This window comes from Colius striatus, chromosome 2 (assembly GCF_028858725.1).
Source record: "Colius striatus isolate bColStr4 chromosome 2, bColStr4.1.hap1, whole genome shotgun sequence".
Classification (NCBI taxonomy): domain Eukaryota; kingdom Metazoa; phylum Chordata; class Aves; order Coliiformes; family Coliidae; genus Colius; species Colius striatus.
Window position 1 is genome coordinate 21,826,650 of NC_084760.1, and position 22,584 is coordinate 21,849,233.

At 38.6% G+C, this 22,584-nt stretch overlaps 1 protein-coding gene across 3 annotated transcripts in view; it reads left to right on the forward strand.

Moving 5' to 3' along the window:
- The first annotated feature begins 12,854 nt into the window (after nucleotides 1–12,854).
- Nucleotides 12,855–22,584, forward strand: part of HMGCLL1 (3-hydroxy-3-methylglutaryl-CoA lyase like 1) — a 79,805-nt gene continuing 70,075 nt past the window's right edge. For all 3 annotated transcript variants that reach the window (XM_061990062.1, XM_061990063.1, XM_061990064.1), the window contains exon 1: nucleotides 12,855–12,971. In XM_061990062.1, the coding sequence (XP_061846046.1) occupies nucleotides 12,855–12,971 (117 nt within the window). The remainder of the gene's footprint in view (nucleotides 12,972–22,584) is intronic.

The following is a 22,584-nucleotide window of genomic DNA, read 5'->3' on the forward strand; positions in this document are numbered from 1 at the left end:
TGAATCCATGATGAATATATCAGTGAAGAAATACTGGGGTAGTCCAGGTTAAGAGCTAAAGTGAACATCTGGCAGCTTGTTTTCCTCCGGACCCTACACGCAACACCTGCACAAAGGCCAAATACTTTGTCATTACACAAGATTTCAGGATTTCTTATTGTGAGAGGAAAATAAAATGCTTTTTTTCCCATGAGGCAAATCCTAATTCTGCTGCTGAGGCCAAGATGACTCCTTTTTCATTGCAATTGTGTTTTGGCAACACAAGTCAGGACAGCAGACAGCAGACTTTGATGGTACATCTCTGTACAGTGCACCAGTAATGGCTAAGAGTGGGAGCCAGGTCAATGAGCAGCTGCTAGCCAGCTCTCTTCCTTCTATAGAGTACAGAGTGACATCAAGAATAGGATGTTCTGCTTACTTATCCAACAGCACCCCCCCAAAAGATGAACTGACATCAAAGTCTTGGGTCATATCTTGCATGAGGTCATTTGTCCCATGTTGCCCAGAGATTCTTTATACAATTACTGCTAGGCAGCCTATTTAGGAGAAAGTTGATTTCATCACAGCCACATATCCATCAACTTTATTGTCTTCTGACATCATCCTCACGCCCCTACATGCCACCTATTGGGAAATCACATCTGAGTAAGTGCTGTTGCAGTTAACACAGTTACTATATTTTCAGACATTGTATATGGCCTTATATGGCCTAACCTGTTTTGAAGTAAACTCAAATTCCACCTGTGTCAATTGGGTAAATAACTGTTATATTTGTTAATCTTTCTTTCATAGCTGTATTTTCATGCATGTGCACACTACTTCTCAGAATTCTGCGGAGCTCTTAGCTTCCATGATGTCTTATGCAAAGCTAATAATCCCTACTAGCTAAGAATTGCCTAAATATGTACTGTAATAAGAATATTATTATTAGTTTGAAATGTTCTGCCTGCCATGAAATTCATCCTTGGTTTTATGCTATAAGGGAAAAATGTGACATACTCAGCTTTAACCTTGGTTAACAAGTCATACTTTTCTGATTTGTCATGATGACATGTGTTAAGAATCAAAGGAATCATTTGCTTTCTTAATGGTATGGGAATATAATTTGCAGTTTGTTTTTAAAAGCTGAATCACTGTTTTCAGATATCATTCCTCAGGAAACCTGTTTTCAATTATGCCCCCCTTCCCTTTTTCTCTCAGACTAGCTACACAATCTATTTAAGCAAGATATATTGTTGTTTTATTTTTTTCATAAAGATACCAAGCTATGATAAAGATCTCTCAAGCACCTTCTTTTCTAAGACTACATTTTGTGTTGGAATTGCTTACATAATATATAGAATAATAACCCACTTATTTTAATGATGCCCAGTTAATCCTGGATGTGCATCTCATTGTTGACTTCATTCACTCTCATTTTGATTCGCACTTTGAAAAGCCCAAATTGTTAAGACCCATTGGAAGTAATTATTTCATATTATTTTAATGCTTTCATTATTTCTTGCATTCTATTACTGTATATAGTACCAGCTGCACAATAATTCATGACAATCCATTCCAGGCAAACCACATTTTGAATATAATATAGTAATTGCCACTCTTAACAGACCCCTTAAGGATCCCAAATCTGCCTGGGCAGACTAGAGGATTAATAAGAACAAGGGTTGTGAATCATTCATCATGCAGTGAATCTTCTCCTTAATTTAGCCAATTGCTTCACATACTCCAGTAGAAAAGACTTCAACTGTTTTTGCTTTTACACACAATTATTTTCTGACTGGAACCTGCAACAGTATTAAAATCTTCTGGTTAGAATTTTGCCTCTAACTTTGGAGATCCCACCTATTCCTGTGCTCCTAGAGCCTGAGTTTGGTTTCCCTTCCATTTAAGAAGGATTCATCTTACTTCCTTCATACTGTATCACTGTTCAAATGCTGTAGCAATGATTCACTCAGATATCTAATCATGGTAAACAAAGATTTTTTTCATGGTTTTCAGCAATGCATCTACTTCTTCATAGTTAATATGCTGATTCATAAAATCTAATCATGACGCAGATATACAGAAAATAGTAAGAGATTCTGTACTTTGCCTACCACATTCTCCTAGTTATTTCTGTCCAGAAGAAACAGGGATGTCTATTTTGTATAATTTTTATTACCTTTCCCTTCCTATATTCAGCTCTCTTCTGTCATTTTGAAAAATTAGGATAGGAATCATGTTTTCTTTTACATCTGGATACATTCAAGTTCAAGGCAAACCTGCAAGTATTGTTCTGTTTTCGTGTGTTCATAATCTGCATCTCATACGTGTTAGGCAAATGATCTCTTGCTGGAAATCATTGCTTCAGTAGAAAGAAAATAGTCCATAGGTACAAGTGAATTTCTTTAGAACTAGCATTCCATGAATTAGCATTCTGCAAATTTTCTATCCATACTACAAAAAAAAACCATATGAATCTGATGTGTAATCTATGCAGCACAGCACCCTGTCTGTGATGGTAGTCAGCACCAGATGCTTTACACAAAGTTGTAAAACTCCCTTATAGTAGGCAAATGTTGGATTATTTCTCTATTAAGGAAGTCTCATCCTAAGCCCTAATGCTTACAGATAGTCTGAAGCCCTAAAGGATGAGGTTTTATTTTCTTTCTAGAACTCTTCAGTGTCTCACTAAGTTTTGCTTTTTGAGAGTGTTGTGGAGCAGTGGCAGGAATTGAGTTATGTGGGCTCCAGATGTAGGTTCAACATAGCTTCCCAAGTTGGAGCAACATGCAAGAACAAATTTTGCTCAGAGCAAATGAAATACTAAATGGCTTAGCTGTTAGCCTCTGGCAAACAAAAATAAGCAAAACATTGCTAGAAAATTACATTTCTCAATATTTTAGAAATTAAATTGATATTCACTGGGACATCAAGAGGACATGTTCCTGACTCCAGGCTATCCTGCTGCTAAACTCCAAGTTCTTGTTTCAAGACATGGAGAAGTCTGTGCTTCTAGAAACAGTTGGACATGCTTTTGTAATTGAAAAACTGACCACTTAAATGTAGCCATTTCTACTATTGTGTTTACAATGGGAACATGAGTTCACTGTCTCATGAGTCTGTGTGGTGACAACACTACAGCAAGGAACAGGAAATGGATGTTAATGAGGCTGAAGAGCCAAAGCATCTTTGGGACCAATTGTGAAAGAAAGTTAAAGCTTTCCTTCCTGGTGTCAAGCACCAGAGCAGTCCTACTGTCTCTGTGGCTACAGCCTCTCCTGTCTGCCTTGGGTATTCTGGTGCCCTAAGGTGAGCTGTTCCCCTTCTCTCCTGTTCCTTTAAAGGCACATTAAAAGAGTTTCAGAACTCAAACCACTTCCATTAATACCATGGCACCTCACATCTTTGTTAGCTCTCTCCTTGGTCTCAGAATTGCAAATCTGATTTATAATAATTGAATATATAATAATATAATATAATAATTGAAGCATCAAATGATGTTCCTTAACATGGCATGAAACACCTCAAAAATTTTAATGGAAGTTCTGTTGTAAAGGAGAGGAAAAAACTTTTTATAAAAATATCAAAGAATAGTTTTCAGTCCAAAACCCTATTTCCCTGTTGTCCCAAAGGGGACATAGAGATCTTTAAGCATCTCTCTGCACTAGGACCAGTAATACTTAAAGGTCAAAGAAAAGTCAGAACTGTGACACTCATGTATTACTACAGAACTTAATGAAATATTCTATGCATTGTTTTTAATTCCTTATTACTTAAATTCCTGGCTGTACAGTGATCCAGTGTCAACATTTGGTTTGGCATTCAGGATTCTCTCCTAGGAAATAGGAAGTGTAGGTTCAATACTCTGTAGGCTTCCCAAACTCTGAGCCAAAAACTTCATGGCTGTTCCTCTGTGCTTGATGATTCCTACTGGCCAAACTTTAGTGGCTACTGGTTCAACATGTGGACATATTGCACTACCCAGAAGAGACACCTAAGCTTCCTGCATCACAGTGGAGAAACAAGTCTGTAGCTAAGTTCCTCCAAATAAGCCCCTGGGGGTGAGGTGGACACCTAGCTCTCTCCACTGACTGCAGAAAAATGCAGCTTAGTCAGCCTAAATCTCTCTAAAGTCTCCTAAATGCTGCAGTGAAGTAGGATTGATTGATGCTGTCCATACCTATTTTAATCCTCTGCAGTCTCATGCAGACAGACCACTGCATGTGTTTGTTTCGGGTTATTCTGGGTAGGTAGCTCAGCCCCACAAAGCCACTTGCTCATTCTTCCCCCAGAGGGGATGGGGGAGAGAATCAGAAACGTAAAACTGAGAAAAGTCATGGGTTGAGATAAAGGCAGTTTGACAGCTGAAATCAAGCTGAGCAAGTAAGCAAGGCAAAACATGGAATTTGCTCAATACCTTCCATCGGCAAGCAGGTGTTTAGCCATTTCCAGGAAAGCAGGGCTCCAACACGTGTAACTGTTGCTTGGGAAGACAAGCACTATAACTGAGAATGTCACACCACATCCTCCTTCTTTCCCCCAGCTTTGATTGCTGAGTACAATGTCACACGGTATGGAATATTCCTTGGGTCAGATAGGGTCAGCTGTCCTGGCTGTGTTCTCTCACAGCTTCTTGCTCATTCCCAGTCTGCTTGCTGGGAGAAGATGGTGAGAAACAGAGAAGGCTTTGACACCTCTCAGCAATAGCTAAAACACATTGTCAACAGTTTTCATCACAAATACAAAGCACAGCACCATACAGATGCTATGAAAAAAATTACCTTAATCTCAGACAAAACCAGTACCCTGATGTACTAGGACCACACTGTCACATTTAAAGCCATTCTTTGCAATCACAAAGATGAGAAAATTGACAATTTTCTTAATAAAATTGCTGATTCTTGTGTTGGCTCATAATTCTGTGAGCTGACATGAACACCTTAAAACTCTCAAATCTACAATGTGAAGCAAATCTCTTCTAGTATACAAACACCTGTTTTGGAAGTGAACTGTGTTTTAAATTAGGAAAAGAGATCATTAAGGGTAGCATGCATGGAATGGACAATGACATTCTTGTTATGAAAAAGAAGAATATTGTTCTTTTCCACAACATTGCTGAAGCAACACAGGGGGTTCCTAAATGTAACAACAATAACATGTGTTCCGCTTTACAATATGGCATCAGTATTTCAATTTAAAGATACCATTCTTGTCACTATGTGTGTTGTGTGCCCTCCCCCCAAACCCCAATGAAGTTTACAGGTTTATTTTTGTTTGAGACATTGTGGACTCAAGTCAGTGCTTATTACAGAATCATTTAAGTTGGAAAAGACTTTAAGATCATCAAATCTAATTGTTAACCCAGCATTGTAACAGCCATCACTAAACCATGCTCCTGAGCACCACATGTACACATCTTTTGATTACTTCCAGGGACAGTGACTCCACCACTTCCCCAGGCAGCCTGTTCCAATGCTTGACAACCCTTTCAGTGATTTTTTTTCCTAATATCTAAACTAAATCTCCTCTGGTACAACTTGAGGCTGTCTCCTGTTGTCCTATCACTCACTACTTAGGAGAAGAGACCAACTCCCACCTTGCTACTATCTCCTTTAAGGTAGTTGTACAGATTGATCATGTCTCCCTTCAGCCTCCTCTTCTAACAACTAAACAACTCCAGCTCCCCCAGCTGCTACACATCAGCCTTGCTCTTCAGACTCTTCAACAGCTTTGGTGCCCGTCTCTGGACACACTCCAGCACCTCAATGTCCTTCTTGTAGTGAGGTGGCCAAAACTGAACACAATACTCAAGGTGCAGCCTCACCAGCGCTGAGAACAGTGGGACAATAACTTCCCTGTTTCTGCTGGCTGGTCACACTGTTTCTGATACAAGCCAGGATGCCGTTGGCCTTCTTGGCCACCTGGACATACTGCTTTTTATTGCAATTGTAACAAAAAGTAGAAAACATTAATTTTTATGTGATTACATCTTGTATTACTGGTAAGACAGAGAAAGAAGATGTAAAAAAATTAGACTTTTTCCAAGTGTTTTACTTTTTTATGGTGTTGCTACCATTATGCTGAAAAAGGAATTGCTGAGTGTCAATATCATTCCAGTACTTCCTATGTCAGTCTTTCCTCTAGAGTTACAGTATTCATTTGTTTGGTTCAGTCTTTGCTATTGAAGCCAAAGAACACAGTCCTTTGTGCTAACTTATGCATGTTACCAAAGAGGATTTTAGATCACAGGCCACAGCTGAAAACTGCAATCTGACTCTGAAGTTAAATACAAACAGAAATGGGAAACTAAATGATGCACACATTTACTTGATGATCTCGGATTACTTGGTATTATGGTGCATGTGATATTTGTTTTCATTCTACATTACACACTATTTCAATTTATTTTTCATTATTTAGTAGTATATTGTCCAAAAGTTTTTGTTGAGTTGAAAATTTAACAACTGCATCCAGTTATTGTGGATATGCATTTTAATTATGCATTGTTTAGGCAAAATGAAATGAGGTAAACTGAAAAACATCAAACTGCCATATTAAGCATGACCATATTACCTTTGCAAGCACATCCTTTATGTGCAAACGCAAACTTTGCTTTGTCTGTTCAGTAATACGTCTGTCAAACAGCACCATACTAGAATTTAAGCTGTTATTATTGCTCTGGAACAATTTAATGCCATGGACACAGCAGCTGAGTACTCCAAGTCATTTATAAAAGACGGTTATATGGCAAATGCCTAAAAAAATAAATTTCAACCAGTTATTCTTTGTATGCCCACACATTTGTAGGCTAACTTAGAAATCAGAAGACTATAACCAAAAAGAACAGAGAAATCCAACTTTTGTATTCATATAGTCTACATATATTGGTGCTTTATTAAATAATGCCTAATTCATTTTCACTTGAGGCAAAAGTTTCAAACAGAGACATTGCATATGAGGTATTAGAATATTAGATCCTTGTGTTTGTAATAAAATTACCAACAAGCAAGCTAGCAACTAATCAATATCCTTTTTTTTTTTTTTGTGATTTAATTGCTTAAATACACATTTCCTTGGACTATTTGAGCTTCCCAGAAACACTGCAGTTCTATTCCATCTTCTTCCCTCCCATTAATGCTAAAGCTGTATCCTCCACTGCCTTTAGTTATCTCTTTGTCTACTTGCCTCAAAGCTATTACCACGTAACCTTTGACAGATAAAAAATTTCTCCAGTATACAATGAGATTATATATTCATATTGCTAGACCGCATTTCATTTGTACCTTTCGTTTCAGACCACTTCTAGCTTCCGTGGTGACCTTTTCTCCGAAGCCAGTAATGTTTGCTAAGTACTCTGCTACGAGACTTTTCTTCTCTGTACAGGTAGAAATTAAGCATAAAGCTGAACCCAGTGACAATGTAATTGGAGTTAATGTTAGCTGGCGTGTGACTCGCTTGAGTAGATGTAGCTAATGCAGCTATCTACATCTGGATAGTTACCCTAGGCTCTCTATAGTCAGCAGGGAGACAAATGCATACATTAGGACATGGTTCATTTGATACTAAAATACATGTTTAAAATAAATCAGAAGAATTGCTCCCTAAGAGAACACAGAAAAGGTGCAGGTCTTTAACTCTTTTTTCCTGTTTGGAAAGCATTATCCCCCGAATGCAATGCAGGTACACTTGCCAGGTGGTTATTTTGTGCTGTTTTGGCTAAACTCTGATAAATCCACTCTACTTGAGAAGAAATGGATATAGCACAAATGTTGTCACAGCATCTCCTTATTCAGTAAATATTTCCTAAGGATGATATGTACTTTCTGTTTGTATCCCATGATGTAAAGGGGTCAGTTGTTGGCAGAGGAACAAAACTGGCGTCACTGACAATCAAGAATATTTTGTGGGCTTTTAATAACATAAAGAGAGGAAAGAAATTAGAGTTTTATGCATATTGCACCTTATAATCCATATAAGAAATGGCACCAGTATTTACTGGCAGAAAAGACTGGGTGGAGAGGAGAGGGAAATGCTAACTGCATTTATGTGGAAAACAGAGATGGAAATGTAGTCTGTGTAACAGTAGGCAAAATGCTTGCTCTGAAAAGAAAATATTTTCTTAAATTTTATAACAGAACCTTGAAAATTCATTCAGGAATTAGCTCATAGTTTCTCCTGATAATGCTGAGTGGTGGGTCAGGTCACTCTAAACGATGGAGTCAGACAAGGGACACATTCAGTTCATCATCATTTCTGTCAGCAAAATATCTCAAACAGAAAAGGTTACCCATAAATAAGCACTTTCTGCTACAATCCTCTGCTGTGTTTGATATGCCCCATGACAGTTATGTAGCTATGTAGTGCTGGTACTTTGGAGATCGCCCAAGAGGCTGCAGAATATCATTCTTACCAGTGTAAAAGGTGGTGCCTTTTACACAGCTTATGATACATCCCTTTCTTTTATGACTCTGTGTATAGGTGTGTAACTGTTGTGATTATGAAACTAAGTTTAAGCTCACAGAATTTCCTACTTTTCCTATTTAATGCTATCTAGTAGTATGAGGATAAAAATTTAAATGTTTCCTTTTTTTGGTGTGTTTTACAAAAAAAACTGGCATCTGACTGAACCACTGAAAGAATAGAAGAGACTCCAACATCTGGCAAGATGTAACTTGGACTTTCTTCTTGATTGTGTCTGTTTCAAATGCCAGGTGTCTATCACCTGGGGTGTAGTCTTACTTTGGCAAAGTAAATCTATTACTAACTCTCTGAAGAATGCCGTCTCTGACTGATGCTGCTGCTAATGGAACACTGATTTACTGCCACAACCATAAAGAATATTTTTTAACATTGTGTTACACTTCCCATCAATTTAGATCAACCAGACCTACCATATGTGAGAAGTTATCTGCATTTTTTCTCCAATAAAACTGAAACACTGAAAGCTTTGCTTTTCCTGAGGTATGATCCACTATTGGTAGCCCCATCGTTTTTTCTTTAGTCCTCATCTTCTTTGTCAGGGCTGGAGCATATTACTCCTGCAACGCTTGCCAGAATTCTATGGCTTATTTGTTGTTTGAGACTCACCATATGTGTCTTTGATCCCTGCCTAGTAGGCACCTTGGCTGCTTGCCAGTTTGGCACTTAAGATTATCAGCAGTATGAATAGCTCCCTTGCTTCTGATTCTGTCCTTCTTGCTGTCATCAAATCGCTCTTTAAACAACTTTCTTATTTTCTTTTAGTTGCTTGTAAACGAGCAACTTATTTTTACCATGCCTTTCTTGGCCAAGGTTTTGTGTCACACTGCAAGAAATCCAACAGCTTGATGATCTGACTGCCAACTACCTGTGTAATTGCATGGGAACAATAAGGAGTACAGAAACATCTCTTGTGGTAGTATTTGAAGTTTTTCTGCATATTAAACAAACTGGCCTGTTCTTCCCATCTGGTAGGCTTGTTGGCATGACTTTTATGAGAGATTATTTATTTTAGTGAAAAGCATTCCTTTTAATAAACGTTTTAAAACCTTTGACCAGAATACAGTGTGAGCCAATGACAATGATAAATTCAGAGGAGTATCAGAATGATAGTTTTAAGACACAGATGGAGAGCCAAAAGCCAGTCATGTGCAATTTCTATTCACTATCCTGACATAGCACTAAACACATCTGAGTCCTTCCATGTGTTCTAGTAAACTGAAGTTGTTCCAAAATGCCCTTGTTGATCAAAAAATATGCGGAATGAAAATAAGGAACAGCAGGGGGCATATAAAGGTCCAGACCACGAGAGGCCCATATGCTGCTACAGAGAGATCTGCCAGAAGTCTCCGTTATTCGTTTCATGATTTTGCAGTCACTGCTATCAATAAATATACTGGTACTACCACTGAAAGTAGACAAGGTTAAGCAGCATATTGTACCATATCCACCTTCATGTTAACTGACAAAGTGGGGTGGAGTAAGTTTTGCAGCCCCTGCAAGTGGCATGATTACAGTTACCCAAGACACGTTCTTCTTGGAGCTACTTTCAAACTGTGCTGTTCCACAAGACTCTTGCTTAGGAATAACAATTTGTTGTAGCTCTAAAGTTTTCACATGCAGTACATTTTTGACAATTCTTCTCTCAAGAAACATGAGCGTTTCAGATGAATGAGTTTTATCCCTACGTCTCTTAATGTTGAAACAACTGCTTAAATGGGATTAGAAGCACTGGGTGTAAACTTCAGTGCAAAATTGGCAAGGGTGAAAACCAAATTCTGATATCAGGAAGAATATGAAGTAAAACACCTCCCCCCCCCCCAAAAAAAAAAAAAAAGGGAACTGTTGCAGGAGAATCTGGTGTCTTTGTAATTACTTTAAAATCATAGAAACATATAATGGTAGGGTTGGAAGGGAACTTTAGAGATCATCTAGTCCAACTCTCCTGCCAAAGCTGGTCCACCTAGATCAGGTCGCATAGGAACATGTCCAGGCAGATCTTGAATATCTCCAGAGAAGGAGACTCCACACCCTCCCTGGGCAGCCTGTGCCAGGGCTCCCTCACCCTCACAGTAAAATAGTTTTTTCTTATAAGTGGCACTTTCTGTGTTCCAGCTTCATCCCATTACCCCTTGTCCTGTCACTAGATACAAGAGAAAAAAAGGGATGTCCCAATGTCCTGACATCCACCATTTAGATATTGGTAAATATTGAGATTCCCTCTCAGTCTCCTCTAGACTAAACAGCCCCAGTTCCCACAGCCTTTCCGCTCCAGTCCTCTGATCATCTTGATGGCCCTGCGCTGGACTCTCTCCAGCAGTTGCCTGTCCCTCTTGAGCTGGGGAGCCCAGAACTCGACACAGGACTCTAGATGAGGCCTCACCAGGGCAGAGTAGAGGGGGAGCAGGACCTCCATTGACCTGCTGGATACACTTGCTGCATCCCAGGATGCCATTGGCCTTCTTGGCCACAAGGTTATTTTCCTTCTCTGCCCAACTACACCATGATTTCAGATAAAGATGCTCCTTTTCAGAATATTCAGTGGAATTCTTAAAGCAGGTTTGTGTCAGAAAATGTTCACAGTGGATGTAGGCTGAAGAGCACACTGAAATGCTGTTAGAAAGGATTTAATGCGGAGAAGATAGCTGTATGATGGCTAAGTTACCTGCAAAGGGTTTATAATGAAGCTAATTTCAGAGGTATTTGCAAGCAAGGTCACTAAAGGCAATATGAAGTTTGAGTTCAGTACTGGCGTTAACTTGAGAACAGGACAGGTAGGTAGGTGTACTTTACACACAGACATACTCTAAATTCCTCACGATTCCATTTTTTTCACCCTACTTCCAACTTTCTCTGAAACATACCAGAAAGAACAATATGAAATTATTTACTTCAATAAAGGGCTTTTCTCTCACATGTACCACACCATAGATAAGCTGTCTTTCACTGGGAGATGAAAGAGAAAGGCTTGATTTTTTGGCCAGCCTTTGTACGTTTTATCCCTGGCTTTACAGGTAACAAAACTAAAGTAAGTACCCAGAGACTGCATTCAATGGACTTACTGGAATTTTGAACTTTGAAATTCACACATATTGTACCAGAAGGAAGACATTGTCTCAGATAGAGAAACATCCTGGCACATTTCTGTGACTAGTTTTGAAATAGCTCACCAGCAGTATTTTAATATAAATTTTTAAGTTGTATTTTAAATATTTTATTTCTGGACAGATGTAATTTTCCTTGAAAAAAACCCAAAAGTTTCCCATCCCAAATCTTGGTTTGCAATAGCACTCAGAAACAGGAAGGCTTCTGGGTGCAAAGAACAGCAAGCTTGAAATGTAAATCAGCAAAATAAAAAGATGGTGCTTTGAGAGCATCATGTCTTATGCCTGAATGACTGAAACAGACCTATCTGTAAACCTGATGATCTTTTTTTTGAAAATTACTGAGGGAAAGGTTTGTGAATTTAACAAGAAATCCCCAATACCCTAGAAAAAGAATGGTCCAAAAACAATTTCCAATGCATACTGTACTTTGCTTGAGAGTAGTTGGAAAGTTGGCCGACACACTAAATGCTGAAGGAGATGACAAAATATAACTTGCTGCTTCTGAGAGAGCTCTTAAAACCTGAGAAGTGTTCCATTTGCTATGTTCTAAGTTTCTATTACCCAAATGAAAAGCATAAATGCCAGCGTGCACCTAAAGCCTCTTGTGAAAGACCTGCTGCCACCCAAACGGCTGGGCGAGCAGGTTTTATTCCTCATCGCTTGTGCAGACCTAGGATACTAAACAGAGAAAGCAGGCTTGGTCTCGAAGCAGCTCTGTCTCTTCTCCTTGCCATTCTCCTTCCCCATTGTCAGCCCAGGCTGGGCCCTGTGTCTCCCGCGTGTGCCGAGTGTCAGGAAGGACGAGGGGCAGGACAGCTGACTGTCCCCGTGCTGGTTGAACCCCATACTCCCAGCTCTGGGCCTGCCGGCTCTCCGAGTCCCCTCACGGGTAGCTCCCCTGCCCCCGCCCCTCAATGGCAGGCAGCTGGGGCGCTGGCTAAGCCCGCGCCGAACGCGGTCAGGCCCGGCCGGGGTTCCTCCGGGGAATGTGAGGAGGGGAAGCTGAGGGCAGGCGGCACCCCCTCGCCGCCGGGATGCGCGGCGGCGGTTGCCGGTTGCCGGCGGGGGCCGGCGGGCTGAGGCGGCGGTTGCCGCAGCGGCCGCGGGAGGGGGCGCGGCGGGGCTGGCGGCGCGGCGGGCTCCCGCGCTCCGCCAATCACAGGCGCTGCTCGGGACCGGGCTGCAGCCAGCGGCTGCGGCGGGCGCGGGGCTGCTGAGTCCCTCGCGGGCCGGGAGGCTGCGCCGACCTTGCGGCTGATTTCCGGGTGCCCGCGCCGCCGCCGCGCCATGGGCACGGTGCCGTCGGCGCTGAAGCACTGCCTCAGCTACCAGCACCTCCTCAAGGAACAGCTGTGGATCGGGGAACCGGCCGCGCCGCCGCCTGCGGCTCCGCACCCCGGGCAGGTATCTCCCGGCGGGGATGAAGGGGATGGGTTGGTGCCGGCCCTGCGAGGCGCGGCCGCCACCAGGGCGAGGCCGGGTCCCGTCGGGCGTGGGGGGCCGCCGCCTCCTCCGCGCCACCCCTTCGCCGCCGCCTTAGCCCTCACGCAAGTACGCAGCGCCCTGCTGCCCCCTGCCCGCCGCCCGGCCCCGGCCCACCCGCTGCCCTCCTGCTGCCCTCCTGCCCGCGGCAGAGTGTGAGGGCGTGTACGGAGGAGTGAGGCCATAGCGCATCCACACATGGCTCTGGGCTTTTGCTGGTCAGCCTTTCAGAACACAGGTGGTGTTAAACCATGTGTCAGGTGGTACACACATAGGTGAGCATCTCTAGTGGTGCTGGAAGGGTGGTTAGGCAGCATTAAAGAAATCCACTCATCTGTACCCTGCCTTACCTGTCATAATCCACTGTTTTAGAAGTCATAAACTGTAGGACAACACATATTCTATCCAGAAGACAAGATCGCCCTTACTCTCTGGAGTCTATGTTTTTCATACTGAGGTGTGGCGGGCCCATCTGCTGTTGAATGGAGAGTCACTCCAGCCATAAGGGTGTGGAGGCAGAGCCTTTGGGCTCTTCTGGAGTCCTTTGGCCTGGGGTGCTCTGAGAACCAATGGGATTGTCATGGAGGAATAAGTGAAGGTGGTTGCTCACCCTCCACCTGCTAGCTATGAGCAGATGCCGAGAGTGGTTGGAGATAGTGGGGAACGGGAGAGGTTGTTAGATGGGGAGGTGAGTGAGAAGGCAGCCAAATGAAGACCATAGGCCATGAGTATCCTAATTGTAGCGGTGGAAGGAAAGAAATAAAGGAAGAGGAAAGCTACCAGTGACTTAAGGAGAGGCTGCAAAAGTCTGGAAAGACATTAGAGGAAGATGTTAATATCAAGTACTCAAAGAAGGAAATAATTCTGAAATATAACTAACACACTTATTGTCGGATCATACTGTGTCTGAACTGCCTGTTCTGAGTCAAACTCCGGTAATCACTCAGTGTTTAAAACATTAAAAAAACTGAACTAAGCCTAGAACAAAGTTGATTTAAAAATCGTGTCTTTAAAAAAATGCATTTCATGTCCATTGCATCTTTCTTCTATTTTCAACACCTTTCGTGTATACAAAGGATGTGTCTTCCATTTTTCTCTACCATCTGGAAGTGAACTTTAATCATTAGGTAGCAATGTAACTTTGGAGATGGGAGGATCCTGAAAAGTACAGTGTTCTAAGCATCGTGAAAGCTGACAGTGTTGTAATTTTAGCAATGTAGTTTTACTTAAGATGATCTGAGCTTGATATCTCAAAAGCTACATATATGGAATACTCAAAAGCATACAAATACAATCATGAGCACAGAGCTTTGTATACAAGCTCCATACATTCCAGTAATCACAATTCCCTGAGAATAGTGTCTATCCACTGTCGGTCTCTATTGAATTTTGGGAAAAAAAAAATCAAACATTCCTTTGGTTGTTTCTGTAAAAGTGGAAAAATGTTTTCTTACTCTAAAAAGAAATGTATCAATGAAAGGACTTTTATGTATCACGTGTGAAGCAAAGCACTATAATCCTCTTTCACATGCCTTTGCTACATTTTGGTGCATTGTTTTCTTTCAAAAGATGTGAACATTTCTTAACATTTCCCTCAGAATACCTTGATTGTGTCAGGCTCTGCCCCTTATCAGATAAAGCATCTGAAAGATTCAAGGACTTTGGCAACAGAAAGGGTTTGAAGTCAAAGATGAGTAGTAATGTCTTGCCAGAAAATCACAGATCAAGTAAAAAAAATGTTTCTTTATTGTGACTTAACTTTTTGCTTGATTTTTCCAGTGCTCTTCTATATTTTTCATTAGCATTTTTCTCCTCTAAGGACATAGAACAGCAAATAATACAATAAAAAATAAATGGCAAACAGAAGAATTTACTGTTTGTCCTCCCTGTGTACATTGATGTGATTGTAAGCTGCACTGTCTACTGAGCTCATTGACACTTGTTAAGTCTGGAGTGTGTCACTGTCAGTGTTTTAACATTTGCTTGTGCTTTACCTTGCTGTGATTTTTATTAGATGATTTTGATAACTTTCTTTACACAAATCTGTTCAAATTTCCATTTTTCTCAAGTGGATGTTTAAACAACACTTAAAGGTTTTCTTTACACTCGAGTGGATTCTGTATCAATCCTGTTGAAGAAAATATCAGTTCCTCTTTATGTGATCTAGAAACCATACCAGCTAAAGTGATGGTTGTTAAAAATGTTTTTTGTTGTTTTGACCAGTGTATGCAAGATAGTTACAGAGGCACTACTGTAATCACATTTATGTGGGTACACCAAGAAATAAAATAGAGAAAGGTGTTTAAGGTGCGAGAATCCTTTCCTAGAAATAATTTAGTTTTTTCCTGGCCAAGGAAAATAAGGAGTTGATTTTCTTGATGAAATTTTTTCTGGAGTTTTTCAGAATTTTTCTTTAAACACAAAATAAAATGTAGATGTTATTAGAGTGTTGCTACTGGGGCTCTTGTAAAACTAAAGTAATTGAATTTCATCTAAAAAATCCCAAATATGTAAAAATTTGGGTATATACTGTGCTGACTAGTTTGTAAAGGTCCAGATTTAGCCACTTGGAGCTATATTAAAGGCAAAATAATAGGTCCTAAAGTGAGTAGTGGGTATCTTAGTCTTTGTTTCCCCTTAATTTTCCTGTTTCATTTAACCAACAAGTTTGTGGTATTTTTACAACTACATTTGACTTTAAAATAGGAACTTGAGGACTAAAGTTATTGAGAGGTGAAAAGTGAACGGTAATTGGGCTAATGTTTAGAGAGAAACGGAATATAATTTTCTCCTATCTATTAGGAGATTTTGCTGATATCTATGTCACTCATAGTTAGTCTATATTACACAAAAAACTATTTGAACATTTGACTAGTCAATGGGACATCACATTCCCATTGCATAATCTTAATTTTATTCCATTTTCTTAATTTCCAAATCTTGTTTGCCTCAGAAATACCATCTCACGTTTCATACAACTTTAGTTCTGCTTCATTCTCTTAACATTTAGGAACCATAGCTACATGAGAATTTTTTCAAGACATGGATTTATATCAAAACTGTAAAATGTGCTAGGATCTACCTAGAAAGGAGGTGGCAGTAGGTGTTACAGTATTAGGGAGATTTCCACAATGATCAAGATTGCTGCTGATGGTGACCCATAGCACTTGACTGGAATTTGTAATGTATTTTGTGTTCTATTTTGTAAAAAGCTGAAGCTGAGCACCAGGGAGGAAGGCTGGCTGTCCACTGGCTGCTGATGGTTGTCCTCTGGCTAGAGGGAGGGATGATCTGAAAGCAGCTGACATTGGTCTCATCCTGCAGATTTAATGTTATATTTTCATGTAGGTTAAGAAGGAATTTTAATGCATTAGGAACATGTTAAGGACACAGCAGGGAAGAGCTGGATGGCTAAAAAAGTGATGTAAAAGACTGGAATGAAATTCAGGGATGCAGAATGATTAGGTACTTTGAGACCAATAACCCAAACTAGAAACTGTGACATTATCGTTTAGCAGAGATTGAAGAAGGGAAGAACCTACAAATCGTAGGAGGTCTGTGAGCTGCCAATGCAGTACAGCTGTTAGAAAAATAAAATTAAGTTCTTGAGTATATCAGATGAAGTATTTCCAGTCAAATGGGGAAATGTTAGTACTATTGCAAAAGACTATCAGAGTCTTGTTCTGTTTTAGTTAGTCATGTTCAAGAAATTGAGTTCCAGCTAGGACAAGGTAGGTCTTGTACCACCAAAATGGTCAAGGAAAGTAGAAACGAAGTGTAAAATGTTTGATATCCAGTGTTAAGACGTGGAGAATGGGCAGGCAGAGAGGGAAAAGAGAAAAGAGCTGCTTAAAATAAAAGACTATGTTGCCACACACAAACACTTGTAATATATCTATATTAAATACAGAGTAGAAATTTAAAATGAAGTATCAAGTGGTGATATTCTTTATTATATTAGAAAATCAAAATAATGAGCATAAGTAACCTATATGTTTTAGGTTTAGAAAATGATTCTATGATGTCATTTCCATAGTAGTGAAAATTAATGGATTCTTAAGAGATTTTAAAGTTTATATAATAAGGACTAGAAGACTAGATAGTTAAATTATATAGAATAGAGACAATTTCAGATTCAATTTTTAGTTACATTTCATGGCTTACAATACTTTGGAAAAAGTAGAATTATTTAAGAGTGTCAAGTTCAGTGTGAATAATCATCTGCCACTTTAAATGAGTGCATCCTACTCTACAAAAAAGCAGTGGCTAAATATAGCTAAGTAATAAACATCTTTCTCTTACATTTTTGTGTTTTAATGTACCACTAGCTAGATGTACTAAGAGGTATAGTGTATTGGGAATACGTGAAGAGTTATGTGGTTTGGTAAGGGCTGCCTACACCTATCATAAGCAAAAGCAAAAATATGTAAATAAAACCCCTATAGTCTTGCTCTGATGGGTATGGCTATGACTCTAAGAGGTATAAATCTATCTAAATAATACTAATGTGTGCTATGTTATCTTGTAGGATTTCTGTCATGGATTTAGGCTGTCATATGGGATGCAATAACTAGAATTATGAACAATTGTACAGTATATTATCATGGGAAAGTACAGTGTATGTTATTATAATTTTTATTACTGGAGAGGAACACAAATTCTATATGCCAAATACATATAATAACAAATAAAATCTTGCATCTTCTAATTTAGACAGCTAACTTCTGTTTCAGTGCCTAGGTTGCAATGATTTATACGCTACATGCCTAAATATCCAAAACCACACAGAATAAGACGCCCTCATCCTCTCTCTGCGTGGGATCAAGAGATGCACATAAGTGTCTTTCTTTAGCAGTTTTAATCTGCTGGTTTAGATTTTGCAGTATACTGTCATGCTTAAAACGGATCTTAGAAACCTCTCATTTATTTTTAAAGTAACTCAAGAATACAATGAGAAGCAGAGTCCATGTGACAATTTGTTATATTTGTCTTAAGCACTTCTTGTATTTGATGATTGATTCTTGATTCGTATTACAGCATAACATATGAGGCATATGATGTTATGCTACCTGGGAGGAAAAGGCATGTCTGTTCTGTTTGAATCTTTTAGTTACACCTCAGAGCAACTGATTTGAGACATACTGTATTTCATGTTCTTTTTATCTCCACATAGTTATATATTCCAGGAACAAATTCACACTTGCAGGCTCTCCTTAAATAACTATTTAAGCTATTTTAATTTTTAATTTTAATTTATTTAGTTTAATAAAATGTCATAAAAATTTGCTGTCAACAATATTGTAAATGTATTACTTTATCGTGTCAATTACAATGTGCAAGAAATACATCATAATTCACTTTTTTAAAATCTGCTGAAATTGCATATGAAATATATTTTTAATAGGAAAAAAAAAGAAGCTGGATGTCCTGAACTTTAGAGTTCTTGTTTCTTGATTTTTTTAAAATAATGATGTTATTTGAAGATATTTAATGAAATCAAAATAGAGAAAGTACATTAATTACATGGGGCAAAGATCTTGTATCTTCTTTTTTTTCCCTCTCTCCTTTACCCACCACTCTTACCTTTTTCTGTGTTTTCATCCTGAACTTCCAAAGTATTTAGATTTTATGTTGTCTTTCTTGTAATTTACGACTAAATAACTGATCAGTAAGAGACTCTGAAATTCCTAATTTCTAGCCTTTCGTATCCTTCATAGAGGCCTTGTCAATACAGAGCTCAGTAGATGGATCTTTTTCTTTCTTTCTATATTTTCATCACAAGAATGGGACTTCTTTTCTTTTCTTGCAGATTCCAAAGCAACATCAATTTTCTTGATGTTCAGAAGATGTAAAGCATGCAATATTATTGAAAAAGATAGAATAATAATGTAGTAAGGATTACTATAATTAAAATTAAATTATAAACTATTAAGTTCATATCTGCATGCTGTATCTTGATGACTTTGGAGGTGATAAATGACATGATACATGCTGACACTGAAGGTAGGAAATAAAACACAAAAGTCTGCTACCACTGAATCTAAGTGGAGTAGAGAGAGTTCAATGCTGAGTGCTTTCCAAAAATGTTTTAAAGGTCAAGAGGAATTTCCCCTTTAGAAAGTCCAGTCAGTATATTCATGTCAATTTCCCTTTTAGAGGGTCCAGTCAGTATATTCATGCCAATTTTTTTCAGCCAGGTATTCATGCAGAATTTATGCTACAAAATAAGAGCTCAGAAACATTGGTACATGAAATATTGAAGAGAGAAAGTCCAAAAACATCTGAGTACTTGGCTTGCTAAAAGTGCCAAACAGGATGTTAGAAGTTAAGAGGCTGATAATAAAGTGTAAGTTTGACCTTAATGAAGTCACCACTTTTAGTTCTTTTGTGCCGTTGGATTGTAAATAATGGAAAGATAAAAGGAGCTTTTTAGCTGATACAGATTTATGCTATATTGGGATTATTACGTGGGTTTAGAACTTTATAATACAGCTGGAAATGTTGTAAAGGATTTTACAGATCTTGCTCTGCAAATTTGGGAATTAAAAAAACTCACAGGAAATTTTTATTCAGACCCAACATCTGTTTTTTGGTGAGATCCCGTTTTTGACCTATCCCACCTCTACCTCCTTCAAAGCCCACATGTGGGTACAGTGATCTTAATTTCCTCTCTTGCCATCTCAAGGAAAAAGATTATTTTCAGACACTCCATGTGTCAAATCATCATTTTAAAACTCATACAACTTGAGATCTTTCTTCTTAATTCATTTTCTCCTTGCCTTGGCCGAGAGAGAAGATAAATGGCTTGCCTAAGTCCGGCTAGATCCAAATTTAATAATAAATGGGAATATTATCTTTCAGGTTTTAATAAGGGTTTTATTTACAATTTGTGTATCTTCTAGCTTCTAGTGTGGGTAAGGAAATGTCACAACTAGCCTATGAGATTACCAGTTGGTCAGACATAGAAGTTTTCATAAAGCAAAATATTTACTGCTCCTAAGGAATCAAATTTTGTATCTTTGAACTATCTGATGAGGTGACTAATAAATAGTACTAACATTCATATCTATAGTGGCTTGGATCACCTGTTAGGTTGTAATGCTGTAAGGTGTAATGCTGAGTACCTAGATTGAAGTTACATTTATTTTCTCCCAGTTGTAATGATAGGACTTTTTTTGGGGTTTAAAGAGGCATCTCCAATTCTTGTAGCATCTGAGTTTTAAGATTCACTTGTTTATGAGAGTATGTGTTTGAATTTTACTTTCTATATGAATATCACACAATGAAAAACTGGTGCAGTGTAGGAGCAGCCCAGAGATAAAGCTAAAATGACTTATTGTCACCTTTTTCAGAAAGTAAATATTTGAGACATTTAAACAAATGATGATTCTCTGAAATTTTAGGAATTGAAGGTTATTGAGATCCTTTGATGTGCCAAATGTGGAAGGAGCTATGTTTAAAGAAGCCAGGAGAAACTTCAGAAAAGTAGTTATTTAGTACTTCAGGCTGTGTTGAATTCTCTTCTGTTGTTTAGAACCCTCATTAATTTAACAAAGGTGAAATACTTCCTTCGTCATTTTTTGTTTCTCCCAAATGTATATTTAAAAAGATAGATGAAGTATGAAAGAGAAGTGTGTATTAAAGATGGTGCACGTTATCATGAACTTGCTGGGGAACGCGTACCACCTTACAATGTGTGCCAGTGCACATCATAATGCACATGTAGATCTTGACATACACTGTAATGGAGTACTGTGGTCTCAGTAAGGCTCATTAGTTAACTGAAGCTCAGAAAACACTGGAAGAGAAAAATAAAGAATGGGAATAAGAAGATATTACTTAGAAATTTCTAGGAAAAGGTTCTCTGTGGCTATTCATTTTCTGTCACAGAGGAAAACTTAATTGGATATTGAAACTCTGAGAAAAGTTGCTTTATTGGCTGATCTGGAATTTCTGAGATAAGTGCATGTAATATGAGGCCTGTAGCTCTATGATCAAAATCAGGCTTTTGCACCGTGCTAAATAGCAGTAAAGCTAATTCAGCATTTTTGCTTTTCAGCAAAAGGGAAATGTTTTATTACTGCTGTAATAATGTGTACTTGTATAGCTCTTTTGGGGCAGAAAGTGCACACACTTTAAAACTCAGTACTGCAGACTAGATAAAAGATTTTTCCATTTTGTAATATGTTGATAGTGACACAGGTTGTAACAAACAATAAAGAGTTTTTTAAACATGAGATTATGAGTCAGACGCGGCTTTATTTTTTCTGACTTTTAATCAATCTCTAACTCCAAAGGAATCAGAAGACTGATAAATGCATGGTTTACGTATCAGGAGACTAATTTTCAGGGATAGTTTTAAGGATTGCTTTTCCATCTTAATATATTAGAGTTGGAAGTAATCAATTCAAGACTTTTCAGTCTTTTACTGGGTTACACATAACAATTGATGGCCAAGATTTTGGTCATAGTAGGGACAAAATTTGAATGTTTCAAAAGATGAAAAAGATGCTGCAGATGATAAGAAGGAAATGATACTTACTCTCAGAATATTGTAGCTTATGTTATTTTTAGATAATTCACTTGTTGAATGGAGATTTATTCTATGGTTTGCTGTAAATGAATGAAAGTTACTCCAATTGTTGTAGTACATTTAGATTTGTTATTTGGATTAAATATACTTACAGGAGTGATTCTCAACAGCTCTTCGACAAAAAACCAGATTTATTACATGCCAAAACTGTTAAAAGGTGTATTGGTAAAAAACTTTACTGGGTAGACTTTTCTTCTTTGTTTGGCTAGGGTTTGTTTTTTTTTTTTTTTTGTCCACAGATGTTAGCTGCTTTGTATGGGAATAAAGGTGTTAGTTTATGAGTTTCTTGGAAAAAAAATGTTTAAAAGCTTTGAATGCATGAGATGTGTGGACTGAAGCGCCAGAGGACATTGGTGGAATGTTAGGTGAAACCCATAGGGAAATAATTCAACAGCAGCATCTGGAAAGGAACTGAATGTGGCTTTAGGGTTTACTTTTAATGCAAGTAGTTAAGATGAGATTAAATATAGGTGTTAGTATGTGAGAAATGGGGGAGCAAGCTAAGTGATGAAGGTATATCATGTGGAATACTGGAATTAGGAAAAAGATTTAAAAAAATCCACCGCTGATCACAGCTGAATTTTTAAAAGCTTGGAAACATATTTTGAATTGAACTATATGTTGGCTTCATATAAAGCAATGCAGTTTACATGAAGAATGTATTGCTGAAAGAGAAGAGAGAGGATAGACAAGATGCTTGTCCTTGCTATGTCTTACTTTTGCCTGAATGGTATGAAGAAGACAGAAAGTTAAGCTACTTAGCTAGCTGACTGTTAGGTCTACAGAGAGGAATCGACTGCTAACTGTTAATTTTCTCTTGTGTCCCTGCCATTTTTTGACATCTGGGACTTGATCCAATTGCCCGAACACAGTTGTCTGGTGCCATGTGAGGTGCCCTAAATTAGCTTAGATGGCTTACAGGTTGGCAGATATCAAACAGGA